The 17585-nt window shown below is 37.1% G+C and overlaps 1 protein-coding gene across 2 annotated transcripts in view; it reads left to right on the forward strand.

The window, feature by feature from the left end:
- The window catches only part of hdac6 (histone deacetylase 6), a 124486-nt gene that overhangs the window by 11418 nt on the left and 95483 nt on the right, over window positions 1–17585 (forward strand). For both annotated transcript variants that reach the window (XM_039776176.1, XM_039776177.1), the window contains exon 3: window positions 14626–14748. In XM_039776176.1, coding sequence (XP_039632110.1) covers window positions 14626–14748 — 123 coding nt within the window. The remainder of the gene's footprint in view (window positions 1–14625; window positions 14749–17585) is intronic.

The raw sequence follows: 17585 nt of genomic DNA on the forward strand, positions 1-17585 counted from the left end.
TTTCTCCATTTTAACTGGCTTCAGGTGTGATTGCTATATTGCCAGCACCAGTTTCTTGCCACAGCTGAGTTCAAACTAGCATCATATGCTTGAAATAAAATGATTTACCCACAATTTTGAAAAGGTGCCAATAATTTTGTCCGGCCCATTTTTGGAGTTCTGTGTGACATGATGTCAGATTTAGCTTTTTTTCTCTGTTTTTTGTGTTGCTCCAATACACATAAAGGAAATAAACAAGTGTATACTAAAACATTTGTAATTGCAACAATTTTATGGAAGAAGTGCTGCATTTTCTGGGAAAATTCCAGGGGTGCTGATGGCACCTTCTCCTGGTATACGAACTGCAGAGGGTCGAGGGCGTGGTGGACCTGTGGCCACAGATGGTGAAGTAGCAACTGCTCCATGGTCTTCATCACATGTGACGTCAGAGCGACAGGCCGGAAGTCATTCAGCTCACTAGGGCATAATACTTTTGGGACTGGGGTGATGCAAGATGTTTTCCAAAGCCTCGGGACTCTCCCCTGTTCCAGGCTCAGGTTGAAGATGCGCTGTAAAGGACTCCCCAGCTCCAACGCACAGGCATTCAGCAGTCGTGGCGATGCTCCATCTGGACCCACTGCTTTGCTGGCACGAAGTCTCCTCAGCTCTCTGCTTACCTGGGCTGCTGTAACTGTGGGTGGGGATGTCTCTCCTATGCTGGTATCAGCAGAAGGATGGGTAGAGGGTGCAGTACTCCGAGATGAGAGTGGGTTAGTGTGGTCAAACTTGTTAAAGAAGTTGTTCATCTGGTTTGCTTTCTCCACATCTTTCTTGATGGTAGCACCCCACTTTGAGCTGCAGCTAGTGATGATCTTCATCCCATCCCACACTTCCTTCATGCTGTTATTCTGCAACTTCTGTTCCAGCTTTCTCCTGTACTGCTCCTTCACTGCCCTGAGCTGGACTCTTGAGTTCCTTCTGCACGTGCTTGAGCGCATGCTGATCACTCGCTTTTAAAGCCCTTTTCTTCTGATTCAAAAGGCCCTTGATGTCACTTGTAATTCATGGGTTGTTGTTAGCATAACAGCATACTGTTCTTACTGGAACTACAATGTCCATACTGAAGTTGATGTAGTCAGTAGTGGAGTCAACAACCTCCTCAATGTTCTCACTATATGATCCCTGCAGGATATCCCAGTCCGTAGTTCCAAAGCAGTCTTTCAGAGCCTGCTCTGCCTCAGGGGACCACTTCCTGAATTAGCGTGTGTCACATTTATGGGACATTACACTGACATTGTGGCTTTATGCTTTGGGTCACTGTCCTGTTAGGAGTTTGATCTTTTCTTGAAATTTAGGTGTCTTCCATATAGCAATGAATGTTTTGGCAAATGTCTCTCCTTCAGAGCTTGAAAAACATTCTCATAGATGATCCTTCCATGCCCATCCTTCATGTTACAGTTGTGCCAAACAAAACAAGGAAAATTGTAATTAAAATGTTCAGTTTTAAATTTATTAAAATATCAGATATTTTAATGCGTATATGGTTGTTCACATATCCTTCATCATTCAAACATTTTTGTACTAATATGAAATGTCTCAGTGAGTGTTATAAAAACACAACCCACACCATTACAGTAATTTCTCCTCGATCGCGGGGGTTGTGTTCCAGACACCCCTGCGATAGGTGAAAATCCGCAAAGTAGAAACCATATGTTTGTATGGTTATTTTTATATATTTTAAGCCCTTATAAACTCTCCCACACTGTTTATAAATATTCCCTGCACAGTTATACAGCATAATCCCTTTGTATTCTCTTAGATATTAGGTAAGATTCATTGAAATTTAGTATATAAACACACTGTTAATATTTAGGTTTTACTGTATATAATTTTAAAGATATCGAGTGTCTCTGATATCACATATGTTACAGCCATTACGATAGACAGGCCACCAGCAATAAATACGTACAATGTAAGAAAAATAGTATACAGTAAATGTGTGTACAGTGACATTAAACGTACGTACATGTACTAAGTACTGTAAGTAGAAAATTAATTATGGTTACTCACCAACAATGACACGATGACTTGTCCGATAACGATGAGTTTAATTTTACTGCACAACAAAGGAGAGCGTTACAGCCATTCTAAAGGAGCCACTTCAGGCGATTGTGTAGCACTGCCGTTCTTCTGGCAGTCTTCAATCCAAATCCCTAAAGCAGATTCCATCCAGACTACTGCCTTATTACATCCATTTACAACTCGTTTTGCACGCTGGTTAAAAGGACACTGCGGCTGTAGATCTTATATTCCTTTCCTACTTTTTAAATAAAAAGAATTGTAGCCTCATTGATGCCGTAATGGCATCCTACAGCGGTGTAGCTTTTCCCTTCCTTCAGCATATCCAAAACGTTTACCTTTTCGGCAGTCGTTAACATCTTCCATTGGCGCTTGGGCACGGCCCCTGAAGCAGCAGCAGGAGCAGATCGTTTTGGAGCCATAATAAAGGGCTTGACTATGCACAAAGGTAAACACAAAAGAGCACAAAAGTTAACTCTCTACACAGCGAAACACGTTGATGCTGAATGAGCAAGACGAGACTTCCTAGTTAACACTGCCTTCAGCACACAGGAACTTAACTGCATGCTCTGATTGGTTAGCTTCTCAGTCAGGAGAACTTAACTGCGTGCTCTGATTGGTTAGCTTCTCAGTCATCCGCCAATAAGCGTCCCTTGTATGAAATCAACTGGGCAAACCAACTGAGGAAGCATGTACAGGAAGTAAAAACACACATTGTCCGCAGAACCCGCGAAGCAGCGAAAAATCGGCATTATATATTTAGTTATGCTTACTTATAAAATCCACGATAGAGTGAAGCCGCGAAAGTCGAAGCGCGATATAGCGAGGGATTACTGTACACTTCTTTAACCAGTCTTCATTTTTGTTTACTTGCTAATTTAAGTATGCACTGTCAGTTCAGAATATACTATTTAGAAGTATTATTCACTTTTAGCAGTCTTCTGTTTGTGTATTTGCTCTTTTTAAATCTCACATTTTGACCAGTTGTGTGCAAATACCTTCTGACTTTAACCCATGCACTTAACATTAATTATAGGTAGAAGTGTAACTAGATACTTCTAATGTTATTGTAGGGTATTCATTGCTTGTCTTAGTCTATTTTGGCTAGGACCAAGAATGAATTTAGTGAGATGCCTTTTTCTTGATGATTTGGTGGTTTTGACTGTGACCTTAACCAATATTTTGCATAATATTTGTTTGAATATATTTAAAAAATATTTACAAATTCTGGTGTCTCTGTATGACATCACTGCTCTAGCAAGGAGGCCGTTAACTTAGTATTTTCATGATAAATTCTTTTTTAAATTTCATACACGTCTAGTTAAGCAGATATAATAGCTTAAATATTATTTGGCTATCGATACAGATAAAAACAATAAACTGTTTTGACCAAAATAAGTATGACCAGCAAGACGGCAATTTTTCTCCATAGCTATAAGAGAAAAGGAATATTTTTAAACAAGTCTAGTACAGGGGTGCCCAATGCGTCGCTCTTAAAGGCAGTGCAGGTAGATCGCGTTGCATTAAAATAAACATTTTTAAACGTTAGTCTATCATATATCCCCCCCTGTCGCATTTGCCACTTGATTGACATACAGGGTGGCCAGTCTGAGATCTCTTTTCTTCTAACATACTGGTCATCCCGCACACACAATCAAACGCGTGAGTTACTGCAAAACTCCGGCTGTGATCTAGTTAGCCTTCCAATTTATATCGACTAAAGAAGGGATTTAAAAAAAAATTGTTTGGGGAGGGTATGGGCTGGATGTGGAATTGGAAGAGGATTTTTTTTCTCACAATGTCACAATCAAAGTGCCTTTGTCTGATCTGTCAATCTACCATTGCTATTCTAAAGAAGGAAAATGTGGAAAGGCACTTTTGAACTGTTCATTAAAACTACAAAACTGACTTCCTTCTGAAAAGCAATCTGAGAAAGAGAAAGGAGAGGGAACTAAAATCGCAGTTAATCAGATAGCCGTCATTTTTCAGTTGGCTGAATTCAAAAGCTCCTTGACTGCGTTATTCGGCTCTACTTATTTATGCGAGTCAGCCTTTTCCCACATGAAGATTATTAAATCCAAATACTGTAGTGACCATAAATGTATTGAATTGTTATTGTGCCATAAAGGTTGTTCAGTTTTGCAACGTACGACAACATATATTTTATGTATAAAGTATACTCAATATATATATATATATATATATATATATATAATATACATACATACAGTGGTGTGAAAAACTATTTGCCCCCTTCCTGATTTCTTATTCTTTTGCATGTTAGTCACACAAAATGCTTCTGATCATCAAATTTAACCATTAGTCAAATATAACACAAGTAAACACAAAGTGCAGTTTTTAAATGATGGTTTTTAATATTTAGGGAGAAAAAAAATCCAAACCTACATGGCCCTGTGTGAAAAAGTAATTGCCCCCTTGTTAAAAAATAACCTAACTGTGGTGTATCACACCTGAGTTCAATTCCGTAGCCACCCCCAGGCCTGATTACTGCCACACCTGTTTCAATCAAGAAATCACTTAAATAGGAGCTGCCTGACACAGAGAAGTAGACCAAAAGCACCTCAAAAGTTAGACATCATGCCAAGATCCAAAGAAATTCAGGAACAAATGAGAACAGAAGTAATTGAGATCCATCAGTCTGGTAAAGGTTATAAAGCCATTTCTAAAGCTTTGGGACTCCAGCGAACCACAGTGAGAGCCATTATCCACAAATGGAAAAAACATGGAACAGTGGTGAACCTTCCCAGGAGTGGCCGGCCGACCAAAATTACCCCAAGAGCGCAGAGACGACTCATCCGAGAGGTCACAAAAGACCCCAGGACACCGTCTAAAGAACTGCAGGCCTCACTTGCCTCAATTAAGGTGAGTGTTCACGACTCCACCATAAGATAGAGACTGGGCAAAAACGGCCTGCATGGCAGATTTCAAGACGCAAACCACTGTTAAGCAAAAAGAACATTAGGGCTCGTCTCAATTTTGCTTAGAAACATCTCAATGATTGCCAAGACTTTTAGGAAAATACCTTGTGGACTGATGAGACAAAAGTTGAACTTTTTGGAAGGCAAATGTCCCGTTACATCTGGCGTAAAAGGAACACAGCATTTCAGAAAAAGAACATCATACCAACAGTAAAATATGGTGGTGGTAGTGTGATGGTCTGGGGTTGTTTTGCTGCTTCAGGACCTGGAAGGCTTGCTGTGATAGATGGAACCATGAATTCTACTGTCTACCAAAAATCCTGAAGGAGAATGTCCGCCATCTGTTCGTCAACTCAAGCTGAAGCGATCTTGGGTGCTGCAACAGGACAATGACCCAAAACACACCAGCAAATCCACCTTTGAATGGCTGAAGAAAAACAAAATGAAGACTTTGGAGTGGCCTAGTCAAAGTCCTGACCTGAATCCAATTGAGATGCTATGGCATGAGGCGGTTCATGCTAGAAAACCCTCAAATAAAGCTGAATTACAAAAATTCTGCAAAGATGAGTGGGCCAAAATTCCTCCAGAGCGCTGTAAAAGACTCATTGCAAGTTATTGCAAACGCTTGATTGCAGTTATTGCTGCTAAGGGTGGCCCAACCAGTTATTAGGTTCAGGGGCAATTACTTTTTCACACAGGGCCATGTAGGTTTGGATTTTTTCTCCCTAAATAATAAAACCATCATTTAAAAACTGCATTTTGTGTTTACTTGTGTTATATTTGACTAATGGTTAAATGTGTTTGATGATCAGAAACATTTTGTGTGACAAACATGCAAAAGAATAAGAAATCAGGAAGGGGGCAAATAGTTTTTCACACCACTGTATACTAGCAGAATAACCGCACTTCGCAGCAGAGAAGTAAAAAGTAAAGGAAACATTTTAAAAATAACGTAACATGATTGAGAATGTAATTGTTGTCATGAGTGTTGCTGGAATAAATATATATATATATATATATATATATATATATATATATATATATATATATATATATATATATAAAATACCAGAAAGCGGAGAAGTAGTGTGTTAAAGAAGCAATGAAAAGGAAAGGAAACATTTAAAAAATAACGTAACATGATTGTCAATGTAATTGTTTTGTCACTGTTTTGAGTGATGAGTGTTGCTGTCATATATATATATATATATATATATATATATATATATATATATATATATATATATATATACACACACACACACACATAAACATATATATACATATCCATATATATACATATACACATATATATATACACACACACATATATACATATCATACATGTACAGTATACAAATACATATACATATATATATCTACATATACACACAACATATACATACACACACATATATAAACATATATATACATACATATCTAAAACATATATATATATACATATCACTCTATACATTATATACACACACACACACACACACACATATATATATATATATATATATATATATATATATATATATATATATATGTGAGCTGGAGGCTGATCGCGCTGCAAATAGAGACAAACGCCCCTCGGAAAACCACAAACACTGACTACACATTGCTCCTTATCCTTGCACTATAACGAGTAATACAATGCACCGGGTTTGCTACCGTGTCCCTCGTCGGCTGCCATCATGCGGAAGTCGATTTCTAGGTGCTCTGGCGCTGATACTCCTCCCTCTAGAAACACTGACTACACATCCAGACACCAGGTAAAAGTCCCTCAAGTTCTTTATTTTCTTACTTATAAAGTAATACACAGTCCTTTTATACCTCCTGCGCCTTGTCAGTTTTGGAATTGATTGTTTGCTTTTATCTCTCTCTGCTCCTAAGCGGAACTGTCATATCTGACTTGTCATGGAGCACGTTTAAGCTCATGTGTCATTTAAGCTCATGTGTTTGCGGTGTTTGAATAAAAATCCTTTTTTTCTACGACCTTCTGTGTCTCTGTGCAAATCTGTGAGCCAAGCGTGACAATATATACATACATACAGTCTTTGGGGTGCGAGCAACTGTTGCTGGGGGTGCCAGAATCCATGAAGGAAGAAAAATGAAAAACATTATTTGTACAAAATCTTAATTTACTTATCCATTCCTAAATAATTAAATGGGCAGGCTATTTGTATCAGTGCAATACGCTGTTTGTTAAAACGGATGACTCCCGCTCTTACGTGCAAGTCTGCCTGGATATTATGAACTATCGTATCTGTTCAAGTTCTATTTAAATTTTAAATAGAAGGAATTTTTATTTAGTCGACAGAATATTATTGCGGAATAAATCAACTCAAACCTTAAATAACTTATAATATTTTGCTCTCCATAAAAATATATCCTGTCTAAATTATACAAGTTAGAAATAAAGTAAACGTTAAAAGAACAAACATTTAAATTTCTTTACTCTTATGTAATTTTATATAAAAAATAAACTTAAATTTTAAATATCCCAAAAGATTTTGCTCTCCATAAAAATATATCCTGTCAAAATTATACAAATTCAAATATGAACATGGTGCATAACAAAACCTGGAAATATAAATAAAATGTGTTCTTTTCAGCAATAACAAATCAAATCATTCAGTTGTCTTTGCTCTTATGTCATTTTATCAGAGCTGGACGCCTGGCATCTTTTTTTGGCAACAAGTTTGTTTATGCTTGGTGTAAGGTTCTGTGTTGTGGAGATTCTCAGGATGGACTGCAGGTGCTCATCAGTGAGGCGACTCCTGTGTGCTGTTTTGTTAGTCTTCATGACTGAGAAGAGCTTCTCACACAGATATGTGCTACCAAACATGCACAAGGTTCGAGCCGCATGTAGACGGAGCTGGAGCATTTCTGCGGGAATGGAGTGAATAAACTGTGCGGCCCTGCAGTATCGTACTTTGCCTTCAGTGTGCCATTACACTGCAGCTCAATCACCTCCATCTGAATCTGCACAGGTGCAGTTTCCACATCGACGGCAAATGGGTTGCGAAACAACTCAAAATTCTTTTTGTTCTTCAAAGTCACCAAAGCGCCGTGCGAACTCAGTGGCAGTGCGCTCAGTTTATCAGCAAAGTGCGATTTGGGAACACCGTTGTGCCGACTTGGTTCAACATTACTTGGCAACAGGGAAAGTGGGGCAAGTTGCACTGGTGCATTTGTGTCTCCCATAAAAGTAGCTTCACTTGAAATCACTTTGTGATTTTGCACGGTAAAAACGTCTGCTGAAGTGTCAGATTCTTCTTTAACTCTTCTGCTTTCTGTATCTTGTGCATTGCATTCAGGTCTTTCAGGTTATCTTGATGTTTTGTCTCATAGTCTTAGATTAAATTTTGTAATTACAGCCACATTAGCTCCACAAATGAGACACACGGGTTTACCGGCAATGTCAGTAAACATATACTCAGCCTCCCATCGGTTTTTAAAGGCTCTATGTTCAGAATCACCTTTTCTCTTTGGCATCGTGTGGGCTAGCTTCGCAATAACTTGCAGCATCATAAGCTAGACTTGATTAACGGTAAGTGTTCGCAAGGCAGCTGAAGCGCTGCATTATGGGATCTGTAGTTTATTGTGTTACCAGCGCTTCATATCCCCGGGCCATTAATAACAATAATATATAAAATGATCTCGGGCGGATATAATTACACGCGGGCGGATGTGGCCTGTGGGCCTTGAGTTTGACACATATGGACTAAATAGAACTTGAAAAGATATATTTTTTCAAATGTGATCGCGCAATTCAGATCGAGTTGACGCGCACTACAGTACATCCAGCCCGCGTGCTATTGTGGTTTTGCCTGTGTGCCTCAATAAGTAACCCTCCCCTCGCTCTTACTTTTTTACCGTTCATCTAATGAATACACTGAGTATGGCTTTACCAAAACAATCATTGATCGCGAATAAAGTATCCATTATTCATAAAGCTTCAATTGGTGATCTGTCTTTCTGCGTTAACCGCATATTTTTTCATATGTCTCAAACCAAGGGGATGCGAGGCTAAAATGAATCGAAGCACGTACATACTCAGTGCATCCCCTCTCGGGAATCGAACCTCGGACGCCGGCGCTATAGGCGAAGCCTCTACTATTGCGCCACGGCGTGTGGTTTGTCTATTTGAGCGTAGCAGTGTAATTCGGTTTTTGTTCAGCACTCTTTGGAACTGTTGCTTTTTGTCTGCGCACTGTGTCAGTTCACGTGAGCCGCTGAATATGGTTTTATATGTCACTCGCTCACTTCTAATTGTTTTGCTGCCTTCTTAATTATATAATGTATGTTTTCTTCAGCGGTTTTTGGAGCTCTTCCTGGTTTTCTACGTACTGCGTGATTACGTGGGAGGCGTGATGATGTCACACGAAACTCCGCCCCCACGGCTTTCGAGCTCAACTCCATTACAGTATATGCAGAAAAATAGCTTCCAGTTATGACCATTACGCGTAGAATTTCGAAATTAAACCTGCCCAACTTTTGTAAGGAAGCTGTAAGGAATGAGCCTGCCAAATTTCAGCCTTCTACCTATACGGGAAGTTGGAGAATTAGTGATGAGTCAGTCAGTCAGTCAGTGAGTCAGTCAGTGAGGGCTTTGCCTTTTATTAGTATAGAGATATATATATATATCTCTATACTAATTAAAGGCAAAGCCCTCACTTACTCACTCATCACTAATTCTCCAACTTCCCATGTAGGTAGAAGGCTGAAATTTTGGCAGGCTCATTCCTTACAGCTTACTTACAAAAGTTAAGCAGGTTTCATTTCGAAATTCTACACGTAACGTCATAACGGTCGACAACGTCCGCCATGTTGAACTTTCTTATTTATGGCCCCATCTTCAAGAAATATGGTAGGCGGCTTCCCTGCGCTAACCGAAACCAATGTACGTACTTATTTCAGTGGTATGACGCCACTGTCGGCCGCCATATTGAACTTTATAACGTCACAAATTCTCCAACTTCCCGTGTATGTAGAAGGCTGAAATTTGGCAGGCTCATTCCTTACAGCTTACTTACAAAAGTTAAGCAGGTTTCATTTCGAAATTTTATGCGTAACGGTCATAACGATCGACAACGTCCATGATGTTGAACTTTCTTATTTATGGCCCCATCTTCACGAAATTTGGTAGGCGGCTTCCCTGCGCTAACCAAAACTGATGTACAGACTTATTTTGGTGGTATGACGCCACTGTCGGCTGCCATATTGAACTTTCCAATGGTCTTTATTACTTATGGGCCCATCTTCAAGAAATTTGGTACGCAGGTTCCCAACGCTAACTGAATCCTACTTACGTACATATATACGTCCATAGCCTGCAGCTCGGTCACTGTGTGAGGTGGCGTTGGGACCCTCATCCCAATGCCTCCCACGTTGTTGGCTGCCTACGTATATAAGGTATTTTAGACTTAGTTTACATTGTTCAGGTACCCATTTCCTTTATCGTTTCAACCGTACCTCCATTAACATATCTATCAAGGTGATCACCATCGATCAAAGAACTGTCACTTACCGAGTGGTTTCCATGCCCGGAGTTGGCACCTACCTTTTCCATTCTCTTTGTTACATATTGCATGGCCATATCAGGCTCACTCTTGATATCCGGAGGAAAATTGTGTCTTATGTATTGAATGACTGGGACAGGTTCAAAGTGTGGACTGATGACGGTACAGGAGATAATTATACTACACAGGAGCACTATAAGAGTGAAATGCTTAAGCCCTTCACCTATGGTTCTGCATGTGAGTTGATGGCTGCCGCTGAATTGTTCGGGTGTCACTTTCAAGTGTCCCGAAATGGCCAAATATTTTACACCTTTCAACAACCGCCAATGCCTCTTAAACATCTTAGATTCACAGGTGACGATTTCAGTTGTGGACACTTAGCTGTTAATGAATGTTTAAACTCTCAAAAGCTGGATGTGAAGTTATCAGTGAAATTGGTTGTATGCTTACATTGCTTGACAGATGCCGAATGTCACTTCAACACAAGTCCTGGAAATACTGTCGTAATTGAAACAAACCATGAAACTCAAACCGATTATGACAGCAGCAATCCAAGCTTTGAGATTTGAAACAAGATTACTGTTCACATGGCCAACTGTACGTTGCATGCTCAAGAGTAAGCTCAGCACACAGCTGGGTCATACTACAACCGGAGGGCCGAACTGACAATGTGGTATACAAAGAGATCCTTAACAAATAATTATTGGTATATTTTCCCTCAGTTTAAAAAGGTTTAATTTTCTTCTTAATAAAAATTTTAAGGCAGTACTTCACCGCTGTGAAGCGCGGGTATTTTGCTAGTGTGTGTGTATATATATATATATATATATATATATATATATATATATATATATATATATATATATATATATATAATATAGCATTTTTAATCTAGGTAGATCATTTCGACCTGGTAATTTTAAAAGTAGCTCGCAAGCCGAAAAAATGTGGGCACCCCTGGTCTAGTATAATAAAATTACATAATAGATATGCAGTTATTCAGTGCCTCTTACACAATGCCTATACAGTGCCAATTATAAATTGCCTATGTCCGATATGTATTTGTATGGTCAAAATGTGTGCATTTGCCAAAATATTTTTAACAGTTATCCTGAAATGCACAGCATTGTGGTAATTGCGTCTTTCTTTTTTACAACGTATGAATGACTTCTTCCTTGTTTACATTTAATGGAGAGCTTTCAGAAAGTAACAGTTAATGGTATTTTAGAAAAATGCACACATTGTGCATGTTTTGACCATACAAATGGATATTGGACATGTGAATTATGTGACATGAGTTACATTAGAATTTTTTTTCTTTTTTCCATGGAATTTTTCACATCATTTGGCACTGTATAGCACTGGTCACCTATCAACCACGTTGAGCTGGAATATTCAATATTAAATTTCTCCATGTAAACATGAGTTTTAAAATTTTTCTTGGGAAAACTGCATGGGGCAAGTAACATTTAAAAAATATTTTTGTGTGGAGATTTGAAGCATGTCAAACTTGATCATATTTGAACCTGTTTGTATAAAATATCTGAAATCGAAAAAAGTGGAGGTATAAAAAATATTGATCTGTTCAGGTCTACAAAATTAGAATTAAACAAGATTTTAATTAACAACAAGAATTGGCTTTTGATTAAGAAATTAAATGGAGAAAAAATAGTGTCCCACGAGAATGTTTTACAAATCCTAGTATATCTGTCCTTATTTAGAGGTTTGACAAATGCAATAAAGTCTTAATATTTTTTATTCAAGATGTTAATAAAAAACAGTATTGTGTGCAATGTCTCAGCTGTCTTTCTGCAGTCTCAAATATTGTATTTCAGGTTTTGCTTCTCATTTTTATTCAGCAAAATGCTAACTTCTGTTCCTTTTACCATACAAAGGGACAACTAAGTTTCCAATTTTATTTTCCTTTATTTTAATTGAATTAATTAATTAATTGAAACTTTAGTTTGTAATTGATTAATTTCTTAAGCCATGAGATAACTTGTTAGGTTGGTACCATTTTTACCTGAATAGTTTTATAACAAAGTATTTTCTTTAGTGAAATGCTCTGAATTCTTTCATTGTTTATTGTGTTCTTCAGTAATGCTGGGTTCTTCTCGGGCCCTGGCATACACTTGGTTTGACATGTTTGAAAACAACATTTCAAAGGTGCTCCAAAACAAATTAAAAAATGTTCTACTCAATGTAAATGACAGTTGAGATAATTTTCAAAATTATATTATACTCTTATTCTGTTTAAAATCTAAGATATTTTATTAAACAAGTGAATCATTTTAGTTTCATTTCATTTTTCCTGTGAAATTGCTTGCAAAAGAAGCTTCTTTAAATAAATAAGTTAAAGTAATTCTTAAAGTCTTTAAACCTAGTTAAATTTTAATAATGCAATCACTGTTTTATTTGCTCAATTAGTAAATGGCAAATTTGGGGGTGGGAGGAAATGTGCACATGACTGCATCTTCTGTCTCTTACTTGCGTATCTTTTTACAGAAGCTTATTGACATATCTCCCAAAGCATACATATCAATTCTGATTAAGTACAGTATGTGTCTCAGGGTAAGAGAGGGATTACTGAGGTAGTTCACATTGAAGATTTGGGAATTGGCAGAATTATACTTGAAGTGACTTTATTCACATTATGTTTTTATTAAATGCAGTTTAAGCAACTGTAAGATGATGACCTTTTCTTTTAGTAGTGGACAGTAAAAAACATGTTCGACATTTTCATTTTTTTCTGGCTAAACACTTTTTCAACATTGTCTCTAAATGTGTTAAGGGCACTTTGTTGTACTTGTGCTAACAATATCATTTTATAGTAGCAACAATTTGAATATCATTTAGCCCTGCTCTATATTGGCTATTAAAAGGATAGTGTGTTTTGCTTGGCTTCCTCTTTCAAACAACAGATCTTGCATTTATATTTTGTTAACAATACTTACAGTAATTTAAAAACATGATAGAATGTAAGGGCACTTTGGGATTATTTCACAGAACTGTGGGGTGTAAAATACCCTTTAGCCTTAAGCCCTAAATAGGTAATGGTGCAAAGTGAACAGTCATGGTAAAATATTGCAGGTATTCATGATCTTTGTGATTCATTACTTAGCATGTGGTATCGACCGCTCAAATCACTTTAATACATTGCTGGCAACATACTCATGATCTGTCAATGCAGCCTTTGTCTCCCAAGCTCCTGTTCTACTCAGATGAAGGGTTTACAGCATGCCTTGTTATTAGTTGCATACAGTGTGTAATTGCACAGCAAGCCTGACTTGAATTAAACAGGTTTGAAAATGATATGCTATATTGGTTTAATTACTGTAGTTGCAGGATAAACTACAAGACTTTTCATGCTGTGGAATTAAATCACAGCAATACTTTGCTGGTATTATAAAGGCATTTATATATAAAAAAGGATGAAAAATGTTGTGATGTTTTAACCTGATATTCAGAAAACATTGTATTGAAAATACACAAATAGGTATATCTGGCTAAACAGAATGATAACAAGCACAAAGGATGTAATGTTAAATTAAACTACCTGTTTGACTGATCACAGATATTGATTTCTCATTAAGAAATTTACATGAACAAAAGCATACAGCCATTGCAAGCTGTCTTGGGCCAGGTTTTGTCACCCTTTTTGTAGAATTACTAAAATCAGGAAAGTTAATAAATGTATTTAAAAATCACTGAGAAACAGCAAGAGAATGTTAGCTGAGCTGGTCCAGGCTTAAGTAATACAAAGTGGAGATTATTAGATTATCTAAATATATACACTAATTTAAAAATGACAAAGCAAAACTTTAGATAGAAAAATTGCTTTAGTTTAAAGATTAATCAGAGTGATCCAGATGACCGGGTTTGGCTTAGAGTAATAAAGTCTAAAGGTTTCTTTAAGTGTTTCATAATGTGCATTCAACATTTATTGTTCAGTTTGCATATTCAACGTGAAAGCAGGCGGGAGGTAAGTCTGTGAGAAACCCTTCAGAGCTCTGCTAAATGAACTATAACTTTGCTCTGTTCTGTAGCATATGTTAATAATAATTGTTTCTTTATTTTGATTTTGTGTTTCTAAAAAGAGTGGGAAAAAAAATAAGAAGTCGCCACAGGACAGAAAATTAAGCCTGAAAGAAGTAAAAAAGAAAGGGAAAATGGACCGAAGCCATGGTGAGGACAGTGTCATCATGCATCTTGGTCAGCTGGTACATTCTCTTTTCACTTTCTTTTACTTTCTTTATAGACTGTTGCTTTTTATCTCTTTGTTTGCTCATTAAGTTCGTCCAAATAATTTAATGACGTGTTTGGTTCAGTTTTTTTGCTACAGAATGTCATTGAATCTGTCAAAAATATTATGATATAGATGAATAAACATGTAGTTTTAGTACATCTATTTGTGTCTATGCCATCAAAATGTTTATATATTATGTAGATCCCTTCGTAGTCTATAGCAGGGGTCATCAAATAGATTTGACCTATGTCCAGATTCTTGCAATGCAAATACTGTTTGGACAGAAACAAGCACCCTAACCCACCTACCTCCCGCACACAACCCACAGACGCCTCACACACTTTAACAGATAGGCTGCCTCATTCACTGCTGAACACTCACTTTCTCTCACTTAATCATGCACATCACATACATGTTAAATGAGTTCAAACATGTCAAATTCATATCTATGCAAGAAAAAGAATCATCAAGCATATATTGCACTAAATTCACTCTGCTGTTAACATTCCAAATAACGGATTAATCATTTCATATTTTTATCTTATGAAAATCCACAATGGGTTGAAGTTCTGGGGGTATTTAAAATTAATCTTAATATTTTCGATGATTCACTGGATTCATTGTCCTTTTGATTGGACTGTTTTTTATCTTTTGCTTATGGCAGTGTGTTTAATGGCTGTAACTATTCTACCTTTGTGCATATTTCTAAAAGTACATAAAATTTTAATATAAAAAAAAAAAATCTACATTGTTATACACAGATACTTAACATTTACTGTTTAGCCAGAAAGTAACATGTTGCGAGTTAGCCAGTAGAAGTGTTTCTGTCAAAATGTTTTAAGAGGAAACTTGATGCTGAGAATCATCATTTCATTGATGAAAGGATATAACAGTATGCCTTTATAATGCCAACATTCCACAATGCCCTGTGGACCTATCTGGTATGCAGTTAAACAGTCAGTATCATTAAAGAGTAAGGCACCAATATCTTCAAAAACACCATATTTTAATTAATCTCCAAAGTTTGAGGTCTAGTGCAGGAAAATCAAGACCTTAAAACCAGAACTGTTTCAATTAGGGTGGCAGGACAGGCAGAACTATCTGCAATACCTTTTCACATACACATAAAATATTAATAAATGCACATTGAAATATTTTTAAAATCAACTTTCAAAACTCTTATTTTAATTCATGGTGACATCTAAAATTAGTGGGAGAGTATATGCATTATTCAGAACCAAACACATATCTGTCCTGCACTAACTACGTCATCAATTGTAAGCTAAGAGTTATTGCAGAATGCGGTATAGCTAAACTAGACTGGAAAAAAGTTAGCCAGTGAAGAAAGGTCAGCATTAGCAGAAATTTGGATAAATGACTACAGTGGATGCAAGGGAAGAATGGCAAAACAGAAGAGGGATGATTCAAACAAGGATCTCTTGAAAGTTTTTTTTTGTGAAAACTAGGAGTGCAGAAGAAAAAGACACAGATTGTGATCTCAACAAGATGGTTGTTAGTGGGACACCTAAAGGTACCTGTAGCACTGTGAAAGCCAGTCAGACAGCTTTATCATCACCTGACTGCCACTCCCTGTCACCACCACTTCATGCGAGAATCCTGCAACAAACATCCTCCAAAATGTCATCAATCATGTCCCAAGTTTTGTTTACCCTTTGAGACATCTATTCTTGAATGCAAACTACAAATTCAGCAATAAAATACTCAACTGTTCATTGACACAAGTGCTTCCTTCAAGCTAAAAGGATACTGGTTAAACAAAATAATGACTTCAGTGATGTAGGGGTATTAAATGAATGCATTATAAGCATATTATCGGTTCTTGTTAATGATGCATTGATGGCTAATATTAATGAGTATATCAGATGCATCTGTCTCTCGTTGTGTTCGTGACTTTTCAGAGAATATCCAAATATGGGTGATACATGGTGTCAATTAGGCTGTTAATGTATTCCTTGACATTGATAAATCAGCTGACAATACAAGCTGTTCTGAGAGAGGAACAGTCCATTTGTTGCTGTGGTTATGGATGAACTAAGGGTCCCTGAGCACCTGTCCCTTTTGCTCTAAGTGCTGTTTTAGATTCATTTATAGCCCTTTCTTTTGAAGAGAAGCTCTCCTGTTCATTGCACTGGGTTTTGAATTGTCAGGCACAGTCTGTGAAATCAAAGCACCAAATCAAAATTAAATCTAAGACAAATCTAAATTACCCCTGTCTAAGTATGTGTGCCTTATTTTTTCCTTGATTATATTTCTTGAGATATCCTCTGCCTCATGCTTTTTGGGAAAAAATCCTTTCTGATAAATAATTAAATATTTAAATCATCACTGCTAAAATGAATATACCTAATTTCAAAAAAGAAGAAGTAGTTTAACATCTCTGAGATTAATAGGCCTGGGTAACAATATCGATTTTCCAATTAATAGTTATTATTCATTTAAACAATTCGGTATCGATTGTTAAAGTCTCAAGATCAATCTTGTGAATATGCATCCTGCTCAATTACTATATGTAGATTTTTACTTATCTTCATTTTTGGCGTCTGATCCAGTAGATGTCACTAATGTGCCTGTTAAGGCCTTCTACAGAAAAAAACACTTTACTTTCTTGCAAAGAATGGGAAGGGTCCTGCTGCCAGTGGGATTGCATAAAATGGTGTGTCCTCCTCAACTGAAATCAGCACCTTAGACACTTAAAGCAGATATGTGCACTTCCTATGGATTCAGACAATGTTTTGGTAAAGAACAACTGATTAAATGCAAAGTCATATGTAAACTGTGCAGCTTAGAAGT

The sequence above is a fragment of the Polypterus senegalus genome, chromosome 13, assembly GCF_016835505.1.
Source record: "Polypterus senegalus isolate Bchr_013 chromosome 13, ASM1683550v1, whole genome shotgun sequence".
Classification (NCBI taxonomy): domain Eukaryota; kingdom Metazoa; phylum Chordata; class Cladistia; order Polypteriformes; family Polypteridae; genus Polypterus; species Polypterus senegalus.